The 24,526-nt window shown below is 34.2% G+C and overlaps 1 protein-coding gene across 1 annotated transcript in view; it reads right to left on the reverse strand.

The window, feature by feature from the left end:
• The window catches only part of LOC110447683 (serine/threonine-protein kinase 33-like), a 31,692-nt gene that overhangs the window by 5,349 nt on the left and 1,817 nt on the right, over nt 1–24,526 (reverse strand). The window contains exons 2-7 of the mRNA XM_021493528.1: nt 6,817–7,026; nt 6,283–6,387; nt 2,819–2,957; nt 2,411–2,493; nt 1,416–1,503; nt 137–212 (exon numbers count right to left, since the gene is read on the reverse strand). Of these exons, the coding sequence (XP_021349203.1) occupies nt 137–212; nt 1,416–1,503; nt 2,411–2,493; nt 2,819–2,957; nt 6,283–6,387; nt 6,817–7,002 (677 nt within the window). The 5' untranslated portion in view covers nt 7,003–7,026. The remainder of the gene's footprint in view (nt 1–136; nt 213–1,415; nt 1,504–2,410; nt 2,494–2,818; nt 2,958–6,282; nt 6,388–6,816; nt 7,027–24,526) is intronic.

Consider the following 24,526-nt stretch of genomic DNA (forward strand, 5'->3'; position numbering starts at 1 on the left):
TACCATAATCTTTATAATACATGTACATATATACATACACTATAACACCTATGAACACACTGCTGATGAAGTCTTATCAAAGTACAACCCATAACAATCTCAGTGAACTTTGTTAAAGCACGAGTCCAATACTTACAATATATACACTATAACACCCATGGCCCATATATCACACTGCTGGCTGTAGGTTTTATTATCTATTATTTCTGGAGCTGTAATCAAAAATACAAGGACATAAAAAATACAGGCAAATAAACACAAGTTAATTATTTGGTCTTTAGTACAAAATCTTTTGATAAAGATATAAACTATCATAAGGCATCTATTCATACTACTAATCGTGTAAAACCGAAAATGTACAGGAAATCCAATAAACATGTCTAAACAAGAAATCATAGAGGTTTATGTCAGGTAATCAAATCTACACACAAGAGTTGGCCAGTTTTAATTAAAATTAGTTTTTTTTTTAATTTAACAATAATTAATTAAACACTATTTATAAAAGTCCTTGTTCCACTGTTGGCAATATACTAAAGAGTATTAGGACAATTGACTGGTCCGGGGAATTACTGTTGATCAGGTGGCTAATTAGTTGGTTAAAGTGTCAGATCATCTCGTGATTGGAGGCATATGGTTCAAATACCAGTCTGGTTCATTGCATTTTCAATCTCAGAAAACTGTTGTGACTCTTTTTATTTTTTTTATTTATTATTTTTTAGGTGAAAGTTCTGCTATATCTGGGTTTCTGATCAAAGTGTCCAAGTACATAGTTACAGTGTGTAGCAGTGGAACAGGGATCCTTTAAAAGGCATGAAATGTAGAAAATGTGTGCATATACACACACACATCATACATGTTCACACATGACTCTCTGAACTTTAGACAGACACTCTACCAATTGAGCTACCTGGTCGTCGACAATCGACCCAGTCTTGTTCCACTACACTCCTCCCTCCTTTTTTTTAAGTATTTGCCCCTGAAGACACAACTGTTACAACCCAGGTTTAGGTATACCCTTGCTAAGCATACTCCCAATGCTTGAAACATGGGTTGGCAAGCTCGCCAATTTTGTAACAGGAGAAAGAGAAATGCAATGGCCAGACCAGAGTTCGAACCTGGGACTCTCCGAACTGTCTATAAGGACGCTCTACCAATTGAGCTACCTGCAGGTCACCGACGATCGACCCAGTCCAGTTCCGCTACATTTATATACTGTTGTACATACACATGTATATTGTTATACTTACAATGTAAGTTACATATGTATATTGTTGTACATACACATGTATATTGTTGTACTTACACATGTACAATGTTATACTTACACATGTACAATATTATACTTACACATGTATATTGTTGTACTTATACACATGTACAATATTATACTTACACATGTATATTGTTGTACTTACACATGTATATTGGAGTTCCACAGAAATCCTGCATCATGTTGTCCTGTCCGACACCTCCTTTTTCTACTGACAGTCCAAAGTCTGTTACCTATGGAAATATCAATCAAAGGAACATGATGAGGAAACGTTTTGGCAGATTTGTAATATCACTTCAATTAGGAACATAATTACACAATGAAATGACAAATATTTAAGTAATGTAGACTCTTAATTATTTTTGACATAATTACAAATTGTGTCTTATCTTGAGCACCCAAAGAACAAAATGCATACAAAATAACACCACTGCAGCAATATAATGTCCTACACCTGGTAGATTTATCTCCCCTTTCACATACATAGGCAACAGTGTTATAAATCTTAAATAGAAAAAGCTGATTGTAGCTCAACCATATATCCTTTCAAGACTGTTTGTGGCCCTACATATAAGATGAGTTTTGAAACTCTTCCCAAAGTTCTCTTTTTATTTTGATAAAGTCTGCTCAAACAGAACTTATAAAATTTTAGTAATCTCATATGAAATGGAAATATGTGACATAAAGCAGAAAGTCTATTTCATCAACATACAAACATATGTCTATTTCCTCCTTTAAAAAAGATTGGTTTCTTCAGAACATGCACACAGTTGTACTAATACAATGAGTATGCATACTTTAAGAACATGTAAATCATTTCTAAATAACGGTATCTATTTATATATTCTGACTAAGTCTGAACAGATGCTTGTCTTTCACAACCATAGTATTGAGTAATTACTTAACCTAGTCAGGTTAGCTGGAATGCAGCATCCCTGTTATTTGCATGTACCTGATTCCCCTGGAATCATTAACCCAGAATGCAGTTAGCCATTTGTGTAGCTGGGTAGACTAGAACAGATATCATGAGATGCAACAAATGTGATACAAGTGTTAGATGGTCAAACCTGCTAACTTTTGTTAATGACATTAACAGCCTACCATGTCACGTTTTTATCACTTGACTGCATTAAGACCAACCTTTATATGTAGTTTGTCATCTGGGTCGTCTGGATTCTGACTCAGTAAAATATTTTCCAGCTTCAAATCTCGATGTACTATATCTGCAGGAAACAAGAAAAAGACATGCTTGTAGACAACTTTCTAATTGATTAAGACTTAGTCGAAACTTTCACAAAAAATAAATTTTGAAATATTGCAACAATACGCAAAGACTTGTAAAATATTGATCAATTAATTGTAGAAAATTCATACATGTATACATACATGTACAAAAGGTTTGTTCCAACAATTTGAATCTTGAATTTCGAAAGAGAAAATGACTAGAATTATATCCCCAGTGGGTTTTTTCCCCTGGAGGAAGGAAGGGATGTTAAAAAATAATTTAAAAAAACCATGATACAGTTAGAAGGTAAAAAGGTTCCTCACCATTTTTATGTAGGTACTTGATTGCACTAGCCATCTTTTTCACTATAACCTTGGTGTCGGCCTCAGTATATTTTTTCTTTTCCTTAAGGGCGTCGGCCAACTCTCCGCCCTCACATAGCTCCATCACCAGATACATTTTCTGTACACACAAAAATTCAGTGTTTCATATTTGTAAATCTTGCTTCACTTTTCAGACGTATACTAGGATGCAGAATTTTTTACAAAAAAAACCCATATATCTATATATATCCCTTGTTAATTGTGTGCTAATCTCTTTGGGATCATTCTGAAAGGATGTGTGGAGTGTTACAGAGAAGACATTCATTCATTCATCTCAAAGAAATTTATTTTTCTATGAGTTAAACATATTACAAAGTTTTATTTTCTACCACCTTTCACATTTTCTGAGAACAAAGAGAAAAAAAGTTTTCCAACTTTAACAAAGAGGCACATTGGACCTGTATCACTTAACTGTTTTTAGTGTTATCTGAATTAGACCAGATGTTAAATTGTTTCTGATAACTTTCAATGATCTACTCAGATTTTCTATTGATCCAAATAGTAACATTAGGTATTGAGGTTAATGGCATATACAAAATGTAGGAAAATATATGCAATTTTATCTTTTTTTTTTATATGCAAAAAAAACCATTAATAATCATTATCTAAAAGAAATCTATTCATTATTTCAATTGCTTTAAATTACAAATTAATGTGTTCAGGTTCAGCCGTATTCTCGAGGTAGAGAATTTTTGTATAATATTGACCTAAAACATTGTTGAAATGAAACACTGGGAATTTTTTTTATCAAATTTTCCTAGACAGTTTGTACACAGCGAGTATTAATGTGAAAGAAAAAAATAAATGTTAGTCAGATACAAGAATCATGCCGAATGTTCAGTTAACCCTTACACCACTGTAGACCATAATGGACTCCTCCAGATCAATGAATGGTAGAGTCTACTAAAGTTACCTAGGGGTGAAAGGGTTAATACTGGCATACACTTATATATAATACTATGAGTACAAGAAAATCTATAAACAACCGCAATGAATTATTCCAATGGAGTATATTTTCAGATTACAACACAGTTCCCAATGCGGATTCCAACAACTGATTCGGACCTTGTTGCTTAGCAGTCCGCATAAAAACAGCTGGATGTTTCTTAATTCAAACCTTTGTTACAACTAGCTAGCTTGACTACATGAAAGTCTGAGCACACCCTTCTGCGAGACTTGTGGGTTTTGGCCTCAGCAACTAGTACAGAATCAATTTTTGAATTATTTATCAACACACATCTTTCAATACGTGAGAATGTAGCAAGCTTGCAGCTGCCACTCCTCCAGATTTACAATGGATATGTGGCATGTGCAGGATAATTCATATGTATTGATCTGTCTGAATGCATTGTCACATTATATTCATGTCATTAAATGAGCAATGTCCAACAGGCAGAGATACAGTTTTATTTATTACATGATACTGTTGAACCTAATGTCACTTAAAATAAGTAATTGTTTATTATCAATATCTGGATCACAAGTGTTTTCAAACTTTCAAATCAAGAAGGATCTCAAAATTTCAAAATATGCACGATTCCCGCTGATTTTCAGCAATATCTCATGACTTGGAATACATAAAAAAAAATGGGTTATTTTTTTAGTATAAAAAAAATCAGAAGTTCTTAATTTTCCTTCAAATATTACCAATGAAAGAAAATATCCTACAGATAAATGCCAAAATAAAAACAAACAGTTTCAGATTCATTCTTGTCAGATATGTATTGACCTAATAATGTGAGACAAGGTAAAACCTGAGAACCCTTGATTTTAATGTATACCACCAGTCCTATGTGTGAAAAAACGTATGCGATTGTTTATGTACCGCCTTTAAGGAGTAGGTTTTGAAGTGTATATACTATCATACAGTCTGTATGCTTTATACCTCTTTTTAATGCTTTAAAAATAAAAATAAAAATACAAGTATTTTTTTAAATCAATGCTGAACAAATCTGAAAGTCAGCTGGTAGCCATCTTGAACAAGTGACGTTTATCTTTTCAAAAGCATTACAAACTACAAAAGTTTCAACTGTTTTCAGTATTGGCCTAGTAACCATGACTTACTGTATACCACAACATTTTTGCTGCAGTACAACTTAGGCCTTTTTCGCCTTCCCCCATGCAGTTAAAGTGAATTTATTACTACAGCAAATGTTACCATAGACTAATTAAGTACATAGCATGCAAAATAAAATGTAATAGAACGAGGAATAGTGATAAAGAGAATTCCATCGCTGGGGCTCGAACCTGCGACCCTTCGCTCTACAGCCTGATGCTCTACCGCTGAGCTTAAGGGAAATTCCCTACATACAGCTGACGCTTGTAAGGCAACCTAATCAATGCACATCTTTCACACTGTTCCCCCCTTTTTTCTTAACACCACCCAGGTTCTTTGACTCCCGGCTAAGGGTTCTCCTACCTTGAACGGGCAGGGTCAATGGCACCAGTTTGTAGTTCAATGGCACCAGTTTGTAGTAGGCATGGAATAGTGATAAAGATAGTGCCGGTGGTGGGGCTCGAACCCACGACCTTCGGCTCTCCAGCCCGATGCTGGACCACAGAGCTTAAGGGAAGTTCCCTACAGCTGACGCTTGTTAGGCAATCTAATCAATGCACACCTTTTACAAAAGTAGTCAGGGTTAGACACTAACTTGTTTTGCTTGGTAGTCCACAGGACTAGTTGAATAGATTATTTACTAGTCCTTCTTCAATGTAACTAGTCAAAGATTTCCTGATAAGGTAACATTGCGATCTACAGCACGAAACATCTAAAGCAATTGACTGTAGGGGACTAAAAATAACTTCATGTATTGCCATAGAAATATGGATTTAGGAAAATTTTGACAATTTTCATGCAATATATCTTATTTTAAGTATTTTTCTTAATTTTAAAAAGGAATGTCTTTATTTTATAATCATATTTTTCACAAGTCCAAAGGACCAGTTAGGTTAGGTGTTTCACTAGTCCTTGCTGAAATCTACTAGTCCAGGACTAGTGTTAGTGTCGACTCCTGGTAATTACTTGTAAAGGGTAAGATTAACACTGGGCCAACTAGGATTTTATCGGTAAAGGGCAGATAATTTGACTGGGCGAAAGTTTCCTGGTATAGTGTTTAACCCTTTCACCACTGCTGACCATAATGGACTCATCCAGATCAATGCATGGTAGAATCTACTAAAGTTACATAGGGGTGAAAGGGTTAATCAAAGTAAATTTTATATTTTCAAGGGTAACATAACTCTTACACGAAACAAATCAATGAGAAAGGCAGGATACCTTATGGCCCTGTTTATAAAGCCAACTCAAGTTGACCCCTGGTAGCATCAATAATCTAATAGCACTGCCTGGTGTTTCAATGCTTTGTAACCTTCTAAATATTCTAAATTCATTTTTGGATTCTTACTTTTCCTGTTTCAAATACTTCATTGAGACTGATGATGTTTTCGTGCGAGACTTTCTTCAGAATGGTTACTTCTCTTTCTAACAACGTAACAGCTGAATGACCCGCCTGTAATGAAATGAATTATAATTGTCATAAAATTATATCAGAGACGATAAAAAAACTTCTGTGATATTGGTAAGTTGGAAATGGTATGTACTGTGGTTAATGAATTTATGCAAAAGATTGATATTAAAGTGTGTTTTTCAATGGTATAGGAATGAATAGATCAACATTTAAGTTGAATTCAAAATAAATCCCAATTACACTACAATCTGCAAGGTCTGTCTCTACTGTTTATACCTGAGCTTTGATATGCGGTCCTCCCTTGCATTTTGTTAAATCTAAAATCTAAACCAGACTCCATATAACTGGGCACATTTACCATTGTCCAATTTAAATAGGTTATACTGCAGTAGAGAATTGCATGAACATATCAACAAAAAAATGAGGAATATTGACAGAAAACGATATGATTTTCTTTATCAATAAACATACCTTTTCCCTGTTGACTACTTTCATAGCCCAATATTCCCCAGATGACTTGTGCTTTACTTTGAACACTTTGCCGAACGTTCCCTCTCCAATCTGTATACCTGGGTCGTAGCTCTCCCAGATCCATGACTCGTCATCAATGCGAGTGTGACGAGGGACTGTTTTTTCTGCACTCCCTTTCCGTGCCATCACAACCACTAGGCATTTACGGCCCTGCGAAATACAAAAATTGCAGTTTGTCAATTTTCAAAAATTAGCTCATAAATATGTAGTCCACCTCATTAAGTAAAATCACAAAGCGCTTTGTTTTATTTACGGAAAGAAAACAATTTCTATGTTGTTTTGTACTCAAAATCAGTCAAATTATCCATATCTATGGGCCAACAGTATCTGTAACTGTTATAACAACTGGGTTACATTATAATAATATATCAAAGATTTTACATACTACTACACCCATACACTCAGTTACTTCTTCACCCTCAATATCTCCTGTCATACCGATTTATATAATACCACAAACACATACCATGAGTAACATAAACAATGTTCAAAGTCCTGATTTGTAAGTCCAATATACGGGAAATGATCCTTCATAATGCCAGAATTGAAGTCAAAACACACCAATACCAACCAGCAAAGCAAGTACTGTAGCATACTCTAGGACTCGCAGCTGACATAAAATTGTATAATTGTTAAGTGTATGTAATATAACCTTATGACAATACTTACAGCTGACATAAAATTGTATTATTCTATAAGTCTATGCAATATAAACCTATGACAATATAATTCTAATCGTCTTCTTCATGTGGCTTATATAAATACTGTAATGATAAAGTATCAAAACAATGTAAACTGAGAAAAAAATACGAAAAAGTTTCATAAAATATATAAAATCTAAAAGTGAAAGGTGGTGTTACTTTCTACATTATTAACCTTTTAGAAGTTCATTAAGGAGCGAGATAAACCAGGTGTCGTAGATTACACATTGTTAATTAAAAGTATTGACCAGCAGGGGCCATTGGACACTGCATGGGTATGTACGTAGCACCAGATAACCAATACCTGATTTGATACAGGATTACAGTTCTAACCTGTATCACTCAAACCTAATTAGCAATTTAGTGTATCAAGGTATTCCCGATGTCCTTCAGTCTACGGCCCTACCCTGTACTAGCCTGTACAAATCACAGAACGATCGTTACCCACACCTCCATCACACACACACACAGACGTACGCCATTAGTAATTAAGGGTCAATGAAAAACAATATCTCCACATGATGGATGTATCATTACAAACCTACTCTAGTTGACGAAGGCAACCAAGTAATTCATAGCTTCATCATGATCAACAACATCAGCATGTAAAAATCATTAACATAACCAAAACCTTGTTATAAATTCATCAATTTGTATTGGATATTTTTTTTACTATATATATAGAGAGATTTCAGGGATTAACCATTATCTCCATATACATGTATAAGTTAATTTCCAACATTTTTTTATTTTTTTTAAAAGATAACTAGGCTGTTTGGTTTAAGTTTCTATATCAAACATCAGGTAAACTGCAGGTATGGACAGATCTATGTATGTATCACAGGTAGATCACTCATCCGTGTCTAATAACGGGTGAATGAAAGCAACAGTTATTAATGGAAAACCCACTAGCTCCATTCACCTTGTTATGATAAGGAAAACACTTTACTCTGCATTAAAAGTATAATGAATATTACTGGAGTTTGCTTTTGAACTTAAGATCCATAAAATATCAATTATGCTTTTTTTATCTTATTAATTAGAATACACAGACTGTGAGCTTTACGATAAAAATTCAAAGATCATTAAACAACCATTCCATAAATGTATTTATTCAAACCCCATATTAAATTGACACAAGGCCAGGATCATGTATTGATTGGAACACGAGTTTTAATTGTAACTGTCAAGTTAATTCACGACGCACACCAGAACAATCCATTCACTGGGATTGTCACATCAACTCTCGACACATCAGTCAATAAACTCCTAATATAAACACCTATTAAGACGCAAGTCTCTTTTATTCTCCAGTATAAAAATAACTTCTATGAATTTGGTTCTAATTTACAATTACACATTCTCTGTGTGCCATATTGATCTTTTACCAAGTTTATAGCTCAGATCAGCAAATTCTACCAAATTATCTAACTAATATATCAGGTCAAGAGTGTTTTTATGTTGTAACAGTTGTCTACAAGTTACCCAGTACAACAGGTATGCCAGATTACGTAAAAAGGGGAACAAAATGTCGTCCTTGATATATATACAGCTAACCCTTTCATCACTGTAGGCAACAATGAACTCATCCAGATAAATGTATGGTAGAGTCTACTGAAGTTACCTAGGGGTGAAAGAGTTAACATAACCTTACCCGTACATTCAATACCTCAGATCTAGCTTTAACAAGCAAATTGTTTTATCAGAAAATATGCTATTGGACTATATTAGGAATACATTTTTTACATCCAGGTAATTCATTTGGAGATTTTTTTTTTTTCATGATGCGCAAACAAGTTCTAAAATGTTAACTATATGAATCCTTTAGATGCAGGCAAAATTGTCGCATATCATAAAGCAGGCAATGATGTCAGGCCTACAAAACTGAAAGCCAATTTTCTATGGATACACTGTAGTTATACAGTGATTTAAAACTGTCCAATCTGACACCCTGTGGGTCGTAACCTACATTGTGTATAGCACAGCTGAATGTCTGATAAGAAACAGAATGTCAAATAAGGTTTTATTGTCCAAATGAAATGATATTACAGCATTCAAATTGGTTAAGACAGGAAGGAACACTCCTCATGGGTCGAATAAGACAGGTTCTGCTGTATATTATAAAAACATTCCATCAACTTAAGTCTACTTTATATTCAGTCAACTTCATCTATAATATTACCACTAAAATATAGTTCCCAATATAATTATGCCTACTAAATATAGCTATCACACATTAAACTCTTTTTTCAGTACCCGGTATAATATCAGTGAACTCAAAGATATGGTTGTTAGCTCCTTTCAGCTTTACTCATCCGTAAATCACCCCTGAACTTTCATAATGAACTATTCCAACCTTTGAATTGGAAGAGTTCAAATGTGTCTTCAGGGGTGAATGAGTTAATGACACGTTAAACTTGAATTTAAAAGCAAAACATTTTCAGAATTAATTTATATTCAAAGTTAACTCAACTGGCTTCCATTTGGCCAAGGATTTAAAATGATCATGCTTGAACAATGTAGCGAAATATTCATTTCAAACATTTTAAGCCAATGAAGCTTGAGCATAATTTGGTCCAGGTGTGTATACAGTTCTTGTGTAACCCATTCTGTATACAACACCAAAGAGAATATATATACAAATAAATAAAACTGTCAGCTCATGCCCCTATAGAAACAGCAATAGATCTACCCTATATTCACATTTCAATGAGAAACAACAACAATATAAGCTCCACTTCTACCTGGCCAACTTTCATGACCCAGTGCCATATACATATTTACCAAGTTAGTTGGTATGGCATGTCAACCATTCAAGTGTGGATAATTCACTTTCCAATCCACTTACAAATTAGACCGTAACACACAGACATTGTACCAGATATCTTTGAGAGAGTATGTTGTCTACAATTTTGAAATAAGTCAATTTGAAATTTAAACTCGGGGACCAGGTGGTACCGTTTTTCCTGGAGTTAATCAAAGAAGAATTCCTGACCGTTAAGTAATATAATTACCAGAGGACATGTTGTAAGATCTGAAACGTGAGCTAATAACCATAAACCTAGGCTGATAACAAACATCTTATACAAATCCCTTAACATATGTTATCACAGATCAGTCAACCTGACCTAAAAACAGCTCATAATTTTATCGCAATCATCAAGTTTTTACTATTTCAACAACAGACTACTCGTACTCTTAATTAATCACCCCTTTGTAACTTTAGTAGACTGTTACTATGCACTTACCTGGATGAGTCCATTATGGCCTACAGTGGTGAAAGGGTTAAAGTAAATTTAAATGTTACCAATTTGTTTAACTACATTACTACCATTGTCAATTTTGTAAAATATTTGTAAAGTTCTTTTCAAAAGAAAAATTCCATAAAAATCACTTATTGCTATGCAATTAACAAAATTGTAGCTGATTGAAATTTGAATGTTTGAAAATGAAAATAATAGAGAAAAAAAAAAGAAAACTGTTGGGGTCCAAATCTCAGGACCTAATTTACATTGCACAGCCTTAAGCTTTACCAGATGCAAAGTTGCTATACAGGAATTATATTGAACAACATCTAAATAAGTATGACATGGGAATATATAAACATTATTTATTTTACAACAATTATGAAACAAGTTGTTTAAACTTATATTAATCACTCTTATTGGCATGGATTTTCGCATGCAGGAGTTATTAATGTGGGAGGAAACCGGAGTACCCGGAGAAAACCCACATGGTCGGGCAGGTGACCCCATACCTTTTCACGTCCGATCGGGGAATCGAACCCCGGCCGCCTTGGTGAAAGACAAGTGCACTATCCACTGCGCCACCCAACCCCCACTGGGAATATACCTAGTGAGAACACTCCTTCTGGTTTCTTCATCTTGTATAAATATAGAAGGGAGAATAATCCAAGTCAAACACACTCCAAGTGGAATGGACTTCTTCACAATTATAAATGATGTAGTGGCATGGAGCACCATATGCATGCAACAAGCACTACCTCTAGTATACACAGGAATGTACACTAATGACAATTAGTTAGAAATCCGTTTTCATATCCTGCATATACATCTTGTTATTATGAAATATCTAAGCTGAGAACAGCAAAATTATACTTCACTATTGTTTAAGTACCAAGCAAAGATTAAATTAAACCTTCATGGCCAATACAAGAGAAGTCTCCCATACTCTGTAATATTGTAAGGAGATGTTTGCCAATTTTATTTCAGTTTGGCAACTGGTAGTAAGTCAAGGCATTTAATATCAACATAAAAACTGTTATGCACACCAAGTGTTATGACTGTGAACTAGCATGTGGGTTTTTTCTGTGTCAAAGCACCAACTACTATTTCTTAGTTTGTCAGAGTACACATATGTACATATATACACTAATTAAGAGCAGTTATTTTATGAGCATTCTTGTCTCTTGAAAGTTTTTTATAATTTACTAATAAAACAAACAGTATAACTCTTTCGGACAACGGTAATGAGATTGAAGTGCAACAATTATGCAAGTTTTACTTTGAATGTGAGCATGCTCTACACGGGCATGCACAAACCATTTCCCTTAGGCTTCAAACTCAGTGGGGTGATTTTGGTATTCGTGCTCACAAAACCTGCAAGATCACCACCACCATCCAACCTGATCAGCATGTAGACGACAATTTCTGTTCCCACTGAACATGTACCCGACACTTGAACAGAACTAAAACAGTTTTAAGTTTGGTATTAATCCCTATCCATCAAAAGCTATTAAAAGCTGATATGTCAGTCTCCTCTGCCTCTGCCCAATCTTTACCTATAGCACGACAGTTAGTAAGCTACACCGACAACTAGGCCTGCACGTTAACAGTGGTATAAATATAAATGAGAAATTGTTCAGCGACGTACATTGAGTGTAATCAAAGCATGGTGATTAACATGAATATTCTAGTTCCTACACAACTCAAATGAGCTTGTAATTTGAGGTAGGATTGGAATTCAGGATGTATATATCTGTTTTGTCATGAAATGATTATTCCAGCCAACAACTGAATGAGAAGGATAATTCTGATACCGGACGGCCACACCACAAACATGTCCGTACAATATTACAGAGTGTGGGAGACTTGAAATTATAAAGCAGAGTTCATCCTATCAGACAAGTTCAGATCAGATATTGCTAAAACATGGACGACTACCTTCCATTCATCTCATGGGTTTATCGCATATTGTTTATATTAGTATAAAAATACAAAATCATACAATCTCAGAAACACTGCTGAGGCAATTATCAGGCCCTTAAAATGATATGCATATATACCCTGTTTTTGTTGAAAATAATGTGTTTACAAGAACTAATATGGTACACTATATAATATACTAAACATACATTCTAATGAGTTTTTCAGTCGATTTTCAATAGAGTGTATCACATAGTAAATGTATGATATATATGTATCTATATACCAAATCAATACATGTAATTATGGAGTATTTGCATACCAGCTCGATTCTAGCTTAAACTGTTCCACACGATGGACATGGGGCCTACCTGTCAGAGTTTGCCGTCAACAAGACTTTGTACACAGAACAATTTGAATGAATCTGGTACAACACAGCAGGCCAAATATATGCTCTATAAAATGCATATTTGCATTTGATTAAATACTCCAATTAGTAGCTAGTCATTTACATTTCATTACATACTTTTAAAATCATCGAGGGTAAATAACAGTTAAAATAGATCTGCAGGACCTTGACCTCAATAACAGTAAAATAAACATAGCACATTTCATTTAACACAATACTTACTTATTATGGTTGTAAATTGAACTCTAGCCGATCAAAGAATTAGGATAGGGTTTCTTGATAAACTTGATAGGGCCTACCTTCGCTACTGGGTATGAATAGAGTCCGGGCCTTAACGGGGAAAACTGATAACACCCATTACCGGCAATGGGAAAGCAAAACATTGTTATTAAAATTAGTGGTTACATGACAACTATGTCCTCAAGACTAAACTTTACTAACATTCCTGAAGTATCCAATCACTCCCGACAGCTAGACACATGTCACCTTAACTTAAACCAATGGCCATTATATAGACTTCACGACAATCAATATTTACTAGAAACAAGCTAATAAATTTGTAAACCCCAGGATATAGCTTTCTATAGGTTGCCTATACCTGTGTTTGGCTAACATTTACACTGTACTTAGTTAGGGTTTTGGTCTCTGTAAGAAAAAAAGTTCAAAGTAAAAAAATATCTCTATTTATACTGCATGGCAGAAATAATCAGTTGGGATTTAAAAAAAAAAATCAATCAGTATATTTTCACATTTTTATACACTTTATATATACATGTATATTTCTGATACATTTTGTCTACTGTTGATTATAAACACTCATGTTCAGCATAGAATGCAAATTAAAGTATATCCCTGTGCAATACTTTTATCAGGATTGTATTATATATCTAAATGAGTGAATGTAATTGTCAATATGATATGGTCTCACAAATACGTACAGAAAGGATACATTTTATCAAACAAGCATTTACAGTATGTATACATGCACTGCCAGTCTTTCTATAAGTCAGGCCCCTCTACAAGCAGGCAATCAATGGTATTCATTAAGATAAAAAATTAAAAGACATCTTAATATCTTTCAAATAGTTGAGGTCTTTGGAGGCTATAAACATTTAACTGCCAATTTATTAATCGGACCGTAAGTGAGCAATGGAATTTACATACATGCACAAATCCATTCTATCAACTATGAGCTAGCATGAACATATTAAACTGAGGGGACATTGGATCTCATCCTCCTGTGTACAGGAAATGTACATTTTTGAATCTTTTTAAACTGGTTATGTACATTTATGTATATTATGCACAGGCAATATGCAATTTTGTAGATATCTTTCTCACTCTCAACAAAGTCCTATAATACTATATTCAAGCAAAGCTGAACATTTGTAATCAAAAATAAAATTTTGAAATACGTGAACTTTTTTCCCCCCTATGTACTGATTATCAGCTAAGTTCAATATGAAGTCAGAAGTCAGAATAAATTAAAAGTTTTATGATAAACTTGCAGGAAGAATATCTGTCGTTAACAGTACTGTGTACATGTAATGGTTAACACTGCAAGCAGGTGTGGGACTTTAAATTAATGGAGGAAATGATGAACAGAAATATATCGACTTGATTAATGCCCCATTAGTATGAAATATTGACAAGCTCCCACATTTAGCAGGACATTTCAATTGACTATCACCCTAGCCGTATATCTCAAAGATGTTATGAAAAACCTACCCACATGCCTGGCAATATGACAGCAATTTGTTGACACAAATGAAAGATAAATATATATATACTCTTTACACTAGCTATATGCTGCAATAGGCATTTCTAATTTTTCACACATCCGATTCTCATCTAGATTAAATGAACGGCTTCAAAATGTCTAACAGTAAACATCAATAAAAGATTCATCAAACAAATATCCTTTATAGAATATTTGCCTCTGATTTGAGTTTCTTTCAGAAGATTTTCAATATATAAAATATATGTCAGCAGTCCCCAATAAATTGAGGTCTCCAAAACCAATTTTACCATACAAATTGTAATCTTGCATATACATGTAGGTAAAGAAGTATTATTTCTCAATCTTTCTGCCAAATAAAAAGCACACAGATCTTAAAAGTATCTATAATTTACACATAAAACCTTGTCATTTCAGTTCAATGTTTGCTCAAAACTGTTGTCAGATATATAGTCGCTTCTGAAGTGAGTGCCCCAGCTGACTGCTGTATTGAAATTTTTATTGGCTGACCACACCAATCTACCATTAATTATCTTATAAGTTAAAGCCCTTCTGAGCCTTCATAGGAGCTTCACGATGTGGTCAGATAAAATTATATTTCTTAAAATTTACATTCTCCTTTCCAAGAAACTTTGGAAATGATGACGGAAGCCAAGCTAGTTCATTAAATTTAAATCAATGGACTGCAAATCAAACTGTGGCCATGGTCATTCATGCAATGGCTGAGGTCTACAGAAATCTACAACCTGCATAATCATTTGGTTGCTATTTCAATTTAGTTCATATACGCTTTCCATAACAGGATACCATAACAGGATCTGATTGAAATCATGAGCAAGCATTAGCTAAGGTGTACAAATTTTATCAATTTGATTATGGAAATTTGACAGAATGAATTGAATTGCATTTACTAACCAAAGTAAAATGAAGTCTATCTAATAAGAGATGATCAAAATCTTCAGTAAATTTCCATTAAACAGATATTAAAGTATTCAACAGGTGCTTTTTGAAGTCACTGAAAATTAAATGCTTTATGACAAATAGATTTACATCAATAATAACTGACAACTCTTCCGATCAAGATATTCTCTGATTGCATGGTCACTGAAAAAATATGAAAAAAGCAATTTCACTCATCACAAACTTTACTGATCAATATATATTTATGGTAAAGTTCCTTCCATCAGTATATGGTTATACATTGCATATATGTTCCCAGCAAATTTCACAAACTCAATAGACATCCGGTCTGTGTACCCACACAGGCGGTGCATCAATAGATGCACAATAAACGTACATTAACACACATCCATCAATACCCAATGAGGCAGAACCTATGGTGATAAAATAACACCTTCTGTGTGAAATCATAATGAAATATGAACCGGTGCAGGAGCTGTATAACATCCGGATCGCACAGGGCCATAAACAAAACAATATTGATAACCTGTTCATTATTCACCTTTCTCAAATATTTAACATACCCCATGCATCAGGTGAATCGTCATATCAAAATGTAAACAAAGCTCAGGAATTTGAAAAAAAATGTCCGCTTTCTGCAAATCAATGCTTTCAGACACTTTGATGTCCCGCATTATTGATAATAATAAATAATAATAATTTGAGGTTCTTATATACCGGTACTGATTTATCACAACCTAGTTCGTAGATCGTCTCCGTGAGAGCCGTTCACAAATTATTATCCATGGTTATAGGGCCTTAATGCAACCAGCCAATATCTTTCTCAGCATACAGCCGGAGCTGCCATTTCGGCGCTAACAGCTAGCATTCAACAATTATAGCACTGCCCAACCACATACTCGTTTACAGCTGAGTAGACTGGAACAAGCGGAGTAAGGTATCTTGCTCAAAGATACAACACAGCGCCGTGCCGTGACTCGAACCCGCAACCCTTCGGTCATGAGAACATCCTACCACTACACTATTGTGCCTCATTGAAAATCATAAAGTTGTGAATGATACATTTTGTTAAAATAAAATACTTACCAATCCAGCGTGTAGTTCAAGAAAGTCCAAGAATGAAAGTTCAATGAAATATACTCAGGTGGTATAACTGTAGATACTGAAAGGTTCATTTGTTAGAAAATAATGACACAGTTTCTGTTTGTGAGTGGTGTATAAATAAACTCATGTCAAACATAACCAGACATGATTAAAGCTCTCACATAAAAGAGTATGTGATTTAAAAATGTGTCAATCATAACCTGAAACTAGAACACAATAGACAAAAGGGATCATAATGCAAAGCCATTCCAATGCTTTTTTGTATGGGTTTAACAAAGAGAAGGTCACTTCTGTGATCAAACCAGTCTACAATATGGTAGATATTGGAATGCTCAAAAGGAAACACTTTGATCTGTGCACTGTTTCTAGTGTACAATGACAAACATGGGTGGAGTGAAAGATCTGGTCCTATTGAGTGGCACGTCAAATTGTGGCGACAGGACGGGACAGGACCTGGCCACCCCATGTCAACACAACCTAGGGTGGCTTGGAGCCGAGGGGGGCACAGTGGTATGTGCTACTGTTGTGCTAGCTACTATATATATATATATAGATAGATTTATACATGTACGATCACCATCTGCCTACGCTGTCACAGTCAGGCTTACATATTTTACTAGTAACATAAAACTTTCACAATGTCTTAACATTTACTGTTATCAGGGTAGGGTTCCCCAAATGCAATAGTACATTAGTGTAAACTTTTCATTAAATTGTCTGCGGACTGTAAACAATTCTACCACAATAAACATGAAAGCATAAAGCAAATCGATTTTCTATTGTGGAATGTAACACATACAGTAAGTATGAACACACAGGCAGTAAATATAAATGAGAACTCCAAATGAACTGAATGTTACTGACATATAGCTTCAGTCTGATATATAACAATGGTGTTTTGAACAGCTTCTGCAGTTCATTTTTCTAGATTTTATATTAAAAACGTCTTAATTCTTTTATAAAGTAGGAAATATGAGATCTTTTCAGGCAAAAAAACGCATAGTTTTGTATAGTCATAATTTGCCAAGCTGAACTAACAGGTAAACATTTGCTATAACAACTGTTCTGTGGCCTCTGTATATAAATTTAGCATGCAATGGCATGGGTAATAAGTCACATGATTCAGTTATTGTCATTTATATACAATCAAAATGTCACTATCAGTCATCATAGACCTACAATAGTATGTACGTTGTAACAGTGCAACTTCAACAGTTGAGGATTAGCAATACCTAATGAATCTTCAAATATCTTATTATTTTGATGAAACAATGATTGGATATAAAATGAACAGTAAATAAAGATGATTGCTTTTGTTTTGTTTGTTTGTGGTTAAGGTCCTATTAACAGCTTTCATCATCTATAAAGTCTACTCGGCTGTAAATGAGAACGTGGTTGGGCAGTGCTAGAATTGTAGAATGCCAGAGCTGTGAGCTCCAAAATGGCAGCACCGGCTGTATGCTCTCTGGCAGGGAGTTGAGAAAGGTATTGGCTAGTTGCAAATGGCCCTAACAATGCAACCACCGATAATAATTTGTGAACCGCTTTGAGACGACCTACAAACTAGGTTAATTGTGATGAGGCGGTATATCAGAACCTCGAATTATAATTATCATAATTAAGGACAATTAAGATAATTATGAATGCACTTTCTATTTTTTAATGTAGCGTTTAAGCAAGTACGATTGTACTGTTATTCAGAAAAACAATTATGTTTCAAATTACATTAAAAAACATGTTACTTATAAACCATATGGAAGTAAATTGTCTGAAATGAATGATTTTGGGGGTCATTTACAGGGTATATTTGAGTTCATGCTTGAGTCATTAAATTCAAGCCCCAATATTGATAAATACTCAATATGACTTATTTATTTAATAAAGGTATTGATGTTATTTACAAACACTGGGTGATATCATAAAAATATCCTTTAGCTGTCAATACTGGGCAAATCTGTGTAGAATAAATTTTCCATTTTACGATACCATACGAGACATTTAATCAATTGATGAATCTTATCTTTGATCTTACAGAGAGGTGGTCCACACATGTCGGTTTAGAGGTATACATGTAGTGAAACGAAGAAATCTTTTACCAAACTTATCAAATGCTTTGCAACAGTAAACTTAAAAGTATTTTGAACAATACACATTCAATGTGCTCTCAGCTACCCTAAAAAGTTACATAAGCCACTTACATTAGAACCTGCCAGCAATCCCCGTACAGTGGCTATAACCCTCGATGGCAGGGTTAAATACCTCAAACCATACCCTAATCTGCCTGACAAAGCAAGATTAATGAAGCTCTCGAGTTGTACTGTGGTCGAGAAGAAAACAATCAACCATGCAGTGGCCCAATACACAAACAGTTATAAACAAATAGGGTATACATTTCAAAAACTTCCTCTTTCCCCTTTTTTATTAGAATTACTTGGATCGTACATTTAATGTATAGATACATGTATATGCACATGTACCCTAACTTTCATCACCACTGATAGAAGATTTTGATGTTGTACATGCAGTGTACATGAAGATTCGTAATTTAAAACAAAAATAATAAGTCACAGCTTGCAGCTGAATTCATTTTGCAACTGTGCAAGATTCCTGGTGCTTCAGTACAGAATTCATTACTAAAATGTATTCAATACTAGTGCACCTTTTTCAAGCTTCTACCAACATAGTTTGTTATTAACAGGTTTTGTCATTGATGTTTGTAATGTAAGACATCATCAATGTTCCCTTAAATGGCCTTATGGAAGACCTCAAAATAGCAACAATGACCTTTGTGCTGACCTAGGCCTTTGGACCCTAAAATACCAATTCAACTCATCAAAGGTATTAATTTTTTCTATTGGAATCCAGGGGGAAAAAATATCATGATATATGCTTTAAGTTACAGATTTTTTTTTTAATCCTTTACATTGCTACAACACATCTAATCATTAATCCTCTGATTACATTTGACCAGGTCACTACTATCTAATGCATTAAACCTACGTAATAAACTGTGGCAATTTTAAAAAGAAACTTAAAATCTTTGCCAATATGTTTACATAATACTTCTGACACATACACAACATTTTTTACAATTAAATGTTGGGTATAATTCATTTCATACAATGTTCCAAAAAAAGGCCATGATTGAGTCATATTTTTATTGAAAAAAACACAAACATGAAATATCAAATATTTTTAAAATAAGTTTTTTAACATTTTCTCTCCTATACACACATGTCATGGTGTTTAAAGACTCCAACATGGGCTAATTTGAATCCACACTCCTTATAGGAGCTGAATTGTATGAGTCAATCTATTCTAATATGAATAAATTAAATCTTCCAAATTTTATATGTGTGAATGCAGTAGCTGAATGACCTGCCAGTGCAATTTTATTTTTTTTAGAACAGTCTTGATTACAGGTAGCATATGGCATGTGATAAGAAAATAGCACACGTCTTCAGCTCAGGTGAGCTTATAGACAACATTTGTTGAACGTTACTCATTTATAGCCCGTATAACACAAGTTTAAGGTGCACATTCAAGACTTCATTTGCCATAAAAGCAGATCAATAATAGATGAAGTGTTTCACCTTTCTTAGATAACAAATCATACCTGGGAAATAAATTAACTTGAAAGTCAAATCTAAATAATGTAAAAAGTATTCTGAGGGAAATTTCAACATTGCAGTACAGAATTTGATGACAATATTACTTTATAATTCTATCCATGGTATATTTACCATACATAAGCTATTTTATGTGTTTAATGCTGTATAACAAATTCATGGACACCTTGCAACAATAATCCTGTCACAGGACTTAGCCCTTTCAACCCTTTGTAACTTTAGTAGAATCTACCATGCATTGATCTGGATGAGTCCATTATGGTCTACAGTGGTGAATTTAGGGTTAAGTTACTTTTTAATGTATTCCATCAATTACAGATGCAAAAAGGACATATTGACAGGAACACTTTTTTCTGTTACTGAAAAATTCCATATTTATATTTCAATATTCTGACAGAACATGTAAATGACTTGAACCATTTATAAGTACAGGTAAATTTTATTTAGCTCCACTTGTGATCTGTGCCTCGCCTGTTTTATCAACCATCCCATATAAAATGTACACAAACAGATCAGACCATTTAAACACTTGTTTCTGTTTGGAAAGAGGGGATAAATAGAAAGAATTTTAAAAACTTTATGAACAATCAGACTTGAAACACTTAAATAGAAGCCATTCTTTTGTAACCCAGAAGAACTGACAAACACTAACTTACCATGAAAAAGGTCACTTTTAAATTAAAGGTCAAGGTTTTATCAAACTTGAACAAAATTGGTTTGGAAATATAAGACATTATATGAACATGTTGGAGTGTTCTTCTCATTCCCGAATTCAAATAGTTATAGTAGATTATCTGAATGAAAGATTGTACTACAAAATGAGATGTCATGACAACAATTAGCAAAAACAATAATTTGGAGTACACAGCATGACAGTTTTACAAATTGAAGATTAAAATAAAAGCGGACATGAACATATTCTGAAACATTCTACCAGTTCAACCTTTCTATTCATAGAATATATCAAAAACATTTGCTGGCCCTGACATAAAATCCACACTGTACATATATATTATTCTCGGGTGACACTGGCTAGTGGAATTGCAAAACCCTGACCACTCACCGCGGTCTGCTATGGGCATTTACTTTTCTAACTCTTTTCCATAGGGGCCTGCACCTGCTGATTTCGGCATGGATTTTGAAAAAAAAAAAAACTCAGGGGAAAGGGACTTTATAAGGCCCCCAAATCACTGGCTGATTATTAAGTGATATAAATTCTATGAAGGTTAGACAAACCTTGCTTGATAAAAACAAAATACCAATTTAAAATTTCATAAAATCTACAGGCAATCAATCACAGAAATAAAGTAGAGATATCATGGATATATTGATTAGAAAATCAATGAGAAAACATCAGTAGTTTTACCTACTGATATATTGTCAAGATAAGATGAATGCTTTTTATTATATCTAGCAGTGAATATTGAATCTCTCACCACTGTTAAATTGGCTAATGTAATGGATAGCATTACCGTAAAGCTGGTGGGATAAATGTCCTGAAATATCATCTTAATAGTGAGCAGTGAACCGCTGGGCCTCCAAACCTTTAACGCCCTCTTCCCACTTCAATATATTTCATTGATTTCTTGGATGACCTATATATTTATTTCTTTGAATATGTGCAACTTAACAATAACAAGTCCATCCATGCAGCAACATGTTATTTAGCTTAAATGATCTTCAATATAGGGAGGGGCAATAATATAATATTAAACAATATTTACAATAACAATATATTTGCAATATTTGCATGGCAATCAATATACATATTGAAATAGGATTTCCCCCTATAATACCCCCCCCCCCCCCCCCCCATCAACACACACACACATGTAACCATGAAAAACAAATACCAACTGATGTTTTTTCCTTTTTTTTCTCCAAATTTGGAACCCCCATCATTCCCGATGTCATTTGGAACTCTTTTCTTCAATACTTATAAATTATCAGAACATAAGAGCATGTAAAAATTTAACCTTGACAGGGTAAAAAAAAAAAAGACAGAAAAATTGAGTCGATACATAGAATGTACAGTTCAGATCTGACACTTCATGACAACTTGGTGGAAGTTTTGGATACCACTGTCCAGTGGGTGTGGTTTGTAGGAATTTACAAGGTCTTGTCACTTGAGGGCTGCCTTGATGACAACATGTATTATCATATGCAACATCATTAAAAAGGAAAGTCTCCGTTGAAGTTGGCAAGGGTGTTTCAGAATCAAAAGTAAGCATATATTTACCAGGTATTTCAATGATATCAAAAATCCATTACCGCCATTTCTTCCCACTCTTATATCAATGCACCAAGCCATTATTAACATACAGCATGCACATTGTACTTTTTTTAAGCATTAAAAGCAGGATATGCAAACAACTTAAATAAGGTTTACCTTTAATCTTTTAAGTGCTTCAAAAGCTTTCAAAAAGCAAACGAGCTGGTTTTTTTTTTTACGAAGTCTGAGTCATATATCTTGAGAATTTCAATACACTTGTATATATATCTGTTCTTATAAAAATTATAAATAGAATGCAGAATTTTACATTTCAAAATTCAGATATTTCTGCACAGCACAATTCCTTAAAACTCCAGAACTTATTTTTCATACTTCCCTACCGGGAATCAATTTATTTTTGAAAGTTTTGCAATGCATTGTTTTTACACATACAGCACAATTCTTTAGAACTCGGGGACTGATTTTTTAAAAAAAAATTTGCTGCGGGCATTTAACTTCAGTTTGAGAGTATGTACTACTTGATTCAAGGACATTTCTGAATTATGCATTACTTGATGCAAGCAGGAACTCATCTTAAGTATTTCAGCATATATCTGTGATAAATCCACATGCAAGTCTCAAATACTATAAATGTTTAATGAGAAGCGATTTCTTTTAGGTCGGGACCCTTACTTTTTAACAATACATAGGGAAAGAACCCATAATTGATTTTTGTTTTGTTATTGATTGCAATTAATAAAGCATATGCAATATTTTTACACGATTGTAGCACAGTCGAATCTGCTCAAGCAACCATCTGTATTAATTAAAAGACCATCTGTTTTATGCAACCACTTTTCATTCCTCCCGACCATTTTTACTACAATACTGACCCCAAAATTATGATAAACGGCCACATTTGATACATTTTAGCGACCATGTTTGACAAAAATATACCAAACGGTCGTTGAAGTAGTTGTGTATCTTCAAATTTGCGACCGTCACCACATTTGACGAACGGGCTACTTCATGATCTCTTCACCAAGTTCAGTGAACAAATTTGACAAAACCAATTTCCAAACTTATAATAAATTCATTGATGTAATAACGTTAACTTAAACACCTAAAAATCAATATAAACAAGCTTATGAGTGAAGGTACTGTCATACAGATTAGCATGGTTATGAAGCTAGTACCAAGTCAGTGACATTATCCAAAGGATGATAAGAACAGTCGCATCACAAAGTACATGTATAATATATACAAATATATAAATTAATCATAATTTGTAGAGTGTATGCATGGAAATACACAAAAGAAATAACACTCACTGACAAAAATTATTTCAACATTTGATCAGCACAAAAAGGTCATACAGTGCAAAATAGTTAAATATATACATGTGACCGGGGGCAGGGTGTCCTACTGGGTGTCTTCGGCAGTATGTTTCAGTGAGGTACGTAGCACTATAAAGTCGGCATCAGTTCCACGCTATCACAAGGAGACGGACACGAACACATCGCAGCCTCCCAAAACAAACATGCATACACTACATGCATGCATCTTGCACACAGGGGAGGCCGTCCTTAATGACCATAGCTGTTATACAATACTAAACCAAACCAAATATTTACATGTATACACAATGCTGTTTAGGTTTTCTTCTCCCAATTATCTGCATACCACCTCTGGTGTATTGTCACAGATGAAAGTTGGTTTACTTAGGTCTTTGATTACACAACCTAGTAAGGGGGGGGGGGGGGGGGGGGGG

This window comes from Mizuhopecten yessoensis, unplaced genomic scaffold (assembly GCF_002113885.1).
Source record: "Mizuhopecten yessoensis strain PY_sf001 unplaced genomic scaffold, ASM211388v2 scaffold3575, whole genome shotgun sequence".
NCBI classification, from domain to species: Eukaryota; Metazoa; Mollusca; class Bivalvia; order Pectinida; family Pectinidae; genus Mizuhopecten; species Mizuhopecten yessoensis.